This window comes from Psittacula echo (assembly GCF_963264785.1).
Source record: "Psittacula echo genome assembly, chromosome: 4".
In the NCBI taxonomy this organism is placed as follows: Eukaryota; Metazoa; Chordata; class Aves; order Psittaciformes; family Psittacidae; genus Psittacula; species Psittacula echo.
Genome location: NC_137738.1, coordinates 104,414,269 through 104,420,814, shown reverse-complemented (window position 1 = coordinate 104,420,814; position 6,546 = coordinate 104,414,269). Strand labels below are relative to the sequence as shown.

Below are 6,546 nucleotides of genomic sequence, written 5' to 3'. Positions count from 1 at the left end.
TGCTTCAATGCAAAGTAGTCTTCTCTCTGTACAAGATAGTGGTGCCTATGCAGCGTCATATATTCATTCGCACAGTTTCAGAATATCCAACTGTATTAAGTATTAACTAAAATAATGTTTTGTGTAGCAGGCTTGACTGCAACAGTTTTGTATCTTGCTCACATACTACATTACAGCACAAACTTCTATGCAGCAGAAATTAATGGATTTGGGGTTTTGTTTCTGTTTTGTTTTTTCTCTATAGAAATGGATCTACTAACTGCAATAATTTTCCTGGCTGCTTTGCTACACCAATCTGATGGGCAGGTAGGAGCAATCACCTCTGCAAAAGAGCCGTAACTGGACACGTTTTATAGATATCTGACGTGGGCTACTCTGGTCTAGTGATCTTTAAATCTTTACAATTCAGGGATGAAATTATTAACACATTAATAGTTTTTCTGGGATGAGCTACCTGTGTCCTTGCCCTCTCCAGAATGTCTAGCTTATATTGAGGTGTCTTCTTTTTAGACATTAAGCAGAAAGAATCTTTTCCTGATAGATGTTTTACTCTGAAAATTCCAATATATGCATCATAATTCTTTTTCTCTGCAAGGATTCATCACCTGACATCATGATGTAAGAGACAATCTAAATGATTCATTGCTTTCTTGACCTTAGGTATTTCAGAAGATAGTCTGATAACCATCCTAAGTTTTGATCCAGCTTCACATTTTTCCGATGTTTACAAGTGAGAACAGCTAGGTACTTTTTAGCGCTCTCAAAAGGAGATTTGATTGAGATTTGGCTCCAGAGCTAAGCTTTCTCCCTGTTTGATGTGGAGACACCTGAAAGTAGAATTCTTACCTACAAATTTCATTCAGTGTGACGCCTCCTAAAGAAAAGTGCAGTTCAAATCAAGGAAGGAATAAAAAAAAGAAATCAGCAATTATAAGAATTGAAGAACCAATAAAGGAAAGTTGGGAATTTCCAAGATCTTTACTTTGACAAGAAGCTTATAATTTATCTTGCTTGTTAAAGTGCTGATAACTGGAACCTTCCTTGTTATTGTTTTCCAGGATGTAAAGTATAAACAAGTGGATGTTTCCGCCTTTACTCATTTTTCGTTTCAAAACCAAAAAGAGATCCTTGAGCAACACAATGAAATACGGAGATCTGTAATTCCCACAGCCAGGAACATGCTGAAGATGGTAAGCTTGCTTTCCACATCATTAGCAGAAGATTGTAGCCTTCTAAACAACCCACACTCAGTGAACAGAGAAGGCAAGAAAGGTGCTCTGGGGTTGAGATGAAGAAATTGGAATTCTATCCCTTTGTTTCTTTAGACTTCATGCTTAATTTTGCACTCCTTGGTGATAAAAGCACTTGTAGTCATTGCACAGGTCTCAGGAGAGACCACAAGTGCTATTCAGAATCCCTCTCCCAACCAAAATCTTTTAGTTTCTCCACTTAGAAAACTCAGTTAAGCAACACAGGAACTGTTCCATGTCTAGGGTTATTTGTCTAAAGGAACCACGAACACTGGTTCGCCCCAACCACATCTATTTTTCGCTCTCAAAGCTATGTTAACATAGCCTGCACAGTGAATCACACGTTCTTGCCTTATGTTTGTTCATTGCACTATATAGCAACTGCAAGCCTTTTCAGTGAGAACATTTAAACCAGGGGTAAATTACAAAATGTAGTGACGGATCTCAGATTATGGATACCACCTTTTAATCTTTAGTGAGATAAGCAGCTCCCTTAGAGAAAGACATGCCCTAGATAAAGAAAAGTATGTAAAGCAAACCTGGAACAGGAGCACAAGGAGCTGCATGCTTTTGAATCACAGACTGTCAGGGGGGCAAAAAGGACCTAAATCTGCATACCCACTTATCCTTAGCTGAGCTTGCTTTGCCCATCATTGATCCCATTCCTATCATCCCTGATATTCTTTGTTATCGCTATTCCATGAGTAGATAATCTGGTCAGTGCTTTATGGTTAGGTTTGCATGGTGAGAATTGCAAACATTCCCCAGCTTCAAAGTCTAGCTGGTGTCTATCACTACATCTCAGCTGCACTAGGGCTCAAAATCAGTTTTATACCATTCAGTGCACTGCACCCTGCAATGATAAACACAAACACAAAGCCAAAAGAAAGCAACAGTATGTTATGAAATTGCTAGTAACCAGGACCATCTGGAGATCAGTGCAGTGTGCTACTGTGCAAAATAACTTGTTCTGCAGCTATTAAGAGCTGAAGAAGTGTGGTGCCCGTATCCCAGTGGTGTAAACTTGCCTGACTCCCGTTTCCTATTGTGGACCATTTGGGTGCACAACACCCAAATCCCTCCCCTTTTTTTATCTTTTCATGTACTGCATTAACCTGTCTGTGACCTGGATACTTCTTCCTTTGTGTCTTTCAGGTGTGGAGTGAAAATGCTGCCAGAAATGCTCAGAAATGGGCAAATAGGTGTGAGATGAAAATCAGCCCAAAAGATCAGAGAATCATTAATGGTACATGACAAGTATGGATTGCAAGCTGAGGGGGCCTGATGGCAATTTGCAGATGACCCTTGTGCATGTGAACTAGAAATAAGGATAACTTTTAATTTGCTGTAGAATATCTTTGTCAGACTAATACCCTTTAAGGCGAATTGTTGAAACTGGAGAGAGGCGGATGCTAAGTACTTGCCCTATATTTGTACCTTTTTAGAAGTGTCTGCTTTTGGCTTCTGCTGGAGACAAGACAGCACAGTAGATGACTGTCGGTATGACTAAGTGCAAACATTTTTGTGTAACATTTTGCAGCCAAAGTAGTATCTGTGACTGGAAGCTCACCAAAACCATAGTAACATTTACTGCAGCTTTCACAGGCGCAGTATGAAAATCACATGGCAAATAGGTGGCATTGTAGAGATTTTTTTTAGGTTGTAGCTACAACCCCTCTGTCCTACCTCCCATCCTACAGCTTGCTTCTCTCCTGAGTTATAAACAGACTTACTTACACTTCAGGTGTCACCTGTGGTGAGAATGTATTACTATCATCTTACCCAAGAACATGGTCTGAAGCAATTCAAGCCTGGAACAGTCAGTCCTCCAATTTCAAGTACGGATATGGAGCAGTCACAAAAAATGTCAATATCGAGAGCTATACCCAGGTATGGAGAATTGAAACAAACTGCAATGATACACTAGGATTACAGGAGGACAGTTAATGGAGTTTCTCTTCAGGAAAAAATATCATCACTGTCATCAAACCATTATCTCTATTCACACTCTGATTCAAAGATAGATTAAATTCTTTTTCATCTAGCTCTGAGACAATCAAACCAGTATTTTAGAAGAGCTATCCAGAAGAGAAATATTATTCTGTAGGACAGGGGAAAAAAAAAAAGAAAAAAAGGAAAGAATATCCATGGCTTTAATTTAGAAATACATATTTTTCTATATAAGGATTTAGATACTTAAGAAATGTCAAACCAAATTTTTATGATGCAAATATTTGAATTTAAACTTTAGTGTCCTGCCAGAAACAGAGTTCAGAAACATTTGTAAGCTAGAGGACACAGTTAACTTATTTTCTATTTATTCTTTCAGACAACTAAATTGTAAACTTAAAAGCTAAATAGGCAAAACAATATCCTATGATTCTGTTATTTTGTGAGTTTCTTTATGAGAATTCAATAAAACATGACTCTGAAATAATGTGGGTTTTTTTTCCTACAGCTAATCTGGTATAACAGTTACCAGGTTGGATGTGCAGTTGCCTACTGTCCTATGAACCCCTTCAACTACTTTTATGTTTGCCAATACTGTCCTTCGTACGTATTGTCTTTTTACTCATTTAAGATGCAATAGTTATTGGTATGTTTTCAAAAACTCCTGCAGTCATGTGTAGGATAAAAATATCACTGTTTATTTTAACCATTTATAATTTTGAAAACACCAGTGTGGACTGTGGATTTAACATCAGATTAAATAGAAATATTTCTTTTATTTCACATTGAAACAGATATTAGGCAAATTCTAGAATATGAACAAAGGTCAGTCTCCATCACAATCAGGCATCATGCACAAATCATTTTATAACTCTGACCACAAGAAAGTCACAGGTAAAGTGAAAGCCAACAGCAAATGAATATTCACAGAGGTAAAGAGCGTATCTGAAACACCTGTTTGTCAGAATGTGTTTGCTGAGGTTATTTCCTTATAAGCTACAATCATTTGAAAGCCACTCAAAAAGCAGAACTAGGAAGCACATGAAAATCTTTTTTAAGCTGATAATGCTATATAAATTCAAATAATTGATTAATTTTCTTTCCCCAAACCTTATTTTATTAAAAATCAAAGTTCTTCTATTAATATCTGAAACTAAAACATGACTGACTATGAAAACAATTTTATCCAGAATCTTCTGGATGCCTTTTATTGTGATAAATAGCATGAACTCCTTTTAATGGTTCAGAGGTGCACTTTGATCTTGTTTTTCCAATTTCAGAGGAAATAATGCAATGCAAATAGCTACGCCTTACAGAAGTGGACCAAAATGTGCAGAATGTCCTGGCCACTGTGAGAGAGGACTTTGCAGTAAGTGAATGTATTCACCTCCTTATAACAAGTACTTCAAATAATAATGTGTTCCTTTGTAGCATTTAACTTTTGCATAGTTACTTCTTGCTTATCTGGATGAAAGATCCTAGAACTGCCTCTTTCATTCCCTGCCCCCAGAAATAACAGTAGTTAAATATCCCTCTAGAATAGGCACATTCTTGAGTAAGGGGGTTGGACGAGAGGTCCCTTCCAACCTCAACCATCCTGTGACAACAGGTAAATTGTGAAATTGCTTTGTTGAGCAGTGGGTGCATTGTCACACTCAATCTTCTGCTGCCCTCTCCTGGAAAGATCAAGACAGAACGTCTTGATGTACTTCTGCATCTAAGGGCACAGATTGTCACACATCCTCATGTACGTGAAGAGCTGCACAGGCCCCTGGCTTCTGCAGAATTCCATGTGGAGCAAGTCAAAGCATACAAATAGATGGGAATTGTAAGATACCACCTTTCTGTCTGCATTCCCTTTTCTAAAATATTCAAGCAATTTTAGCAGCAGAGCAGAAGTACAAACATTATATAGACATGCAAATTTGGAATTTTTGGAAAATGTAGAAATATCACATCAGGGCTTGGTTTCCAGTTGTTGTTTCATCTGTTTGTTTCTGTCCCTTGTATTTTAGCCAATCCTTGCAAGTATCAAGACTTCTTTGGAAACTGCAGAAATCTGAAGGTGTTGTTCAGTTGTAATCATTCACTGGTGAAGGCGAAGTGTCCTGCTACCTGTGGCTGCACCACTCAAATCATATAATGTCCTGGTGGATGTCATTATAGCTGCTGTGAGACTTATTAGGAAAGAGTAGAGCTCACTGTGAAGTGTATTCACTCTCAGTGTATCAGCTCATATTGGCCTATAGGTGACATTTTTTTCTGATATCTCACCATTACGTCAGTCCTAAATAAGTCTAGTAGCTCAAAATAATCTCTGATGTTATTTTAGGCTTTGTAGAAATCACACTTAAGCTACTGATGTGTTACTTTGTGGTTTTCCTTACAACAAATCTTACATATTCATTTCTTTATAATGGGACACACACTTTTAAAACTCCTTGTGTCTTTTGCAAAATATGCTAAATGACACACAGCTTTCTTCTGTTACTTTTGCCTTGATTATAAATAGAATGTATTCCAGCTAAATAAATACATGATTTACCACTGCTTCACAAACAGGTTTTCACTGAAATTATTTATAATTCAATATTTTCATTTATGAATATTTCAAGCCTTTTTTTTTTTTTTTTTTTAATCGATACTTTATTTGAGTGGGGATAAGACAGGAAAAGACAAAGCAAAACGTGACACATTTTTTTGTATGGCCAAATAAGAAGCACACCTTGAACCTGCCAACTTTTACTCTGTGGCCTAAGTACAAATTTTCTGATACATCTGTGTATGCAGGTGATAAATTATAATTTTTTTTCATATGGCACAGTCAAGAAATATGAAGCCTTTTTAAAGCATTCATACAAAAAAAGTGGTAAGTTTTAAATCCCACGTTTGCTTGGAATTCTCATTGCAGCATGTAAGAAAAAAAAAACCAAATAAACAAAAAAAAAAGGCAGTGGATCCAAGTTTACCCAAATCTCCATCAAAATATCTGATTTTCTCCAGAACTTCCCAGGAACCATCATAGTGCCAGTTCCTAGCGGTGCACACCCTTGGGGTGTCTGTCTCCAAGAGGATTAAGTTCAGCTGAAGGCCTCACTTATGCCTTCTCCCACCTCTTCCTACAAGCAGGCCACCAATTCCTGCCTAGGATGCCATGGTTTTTGTGTATTGCTTCTAACAATGCATTTCCTTGGATGAAGTTTTTCATTTCATATCTTTCCAGGCCCTTTACAATGCAGGGCATGACTTCAAAGGGCTGCGTGTCTGTACTGACCCAGAACTGAGGGCTTGGATTTGTTACCTGTCAATGGCATTGATTACCTGGAGAAACTTTCTGACCCATTTA

General features: G+C 37.6%; 1 protein-coding gene across 1 annotated transcript; it reads left to right on the top strand.

The window, feature by feature from the left end:
* Positions 1 to 246: 246 nt before the first annotated feature.
* Positions 247 to 5,343, top strand: LOC308220154 (serotriflin-like; the record flags this gene model as incomplete). The annotated part of the gene is made up of 7 exons (XM_080615948.1): positions 247 to 306; positions 1,059 to 1,190; positions 2,406 to 2,496; positions 2,995 to 3,140; positions 3,709 to 3,803; positions 4,481 to 4,569; positions 5,216 to 5,343. 7 exons carry the CDS (start codon positions 247 to 249, stop codon positions 5,341 to 5,343), a joined length of 741 nt encoding a protein of 246 aa, XP_080472074.1.
* Positions 5,344 to 6,546: the final 1,203 nt, after the last annotated feature.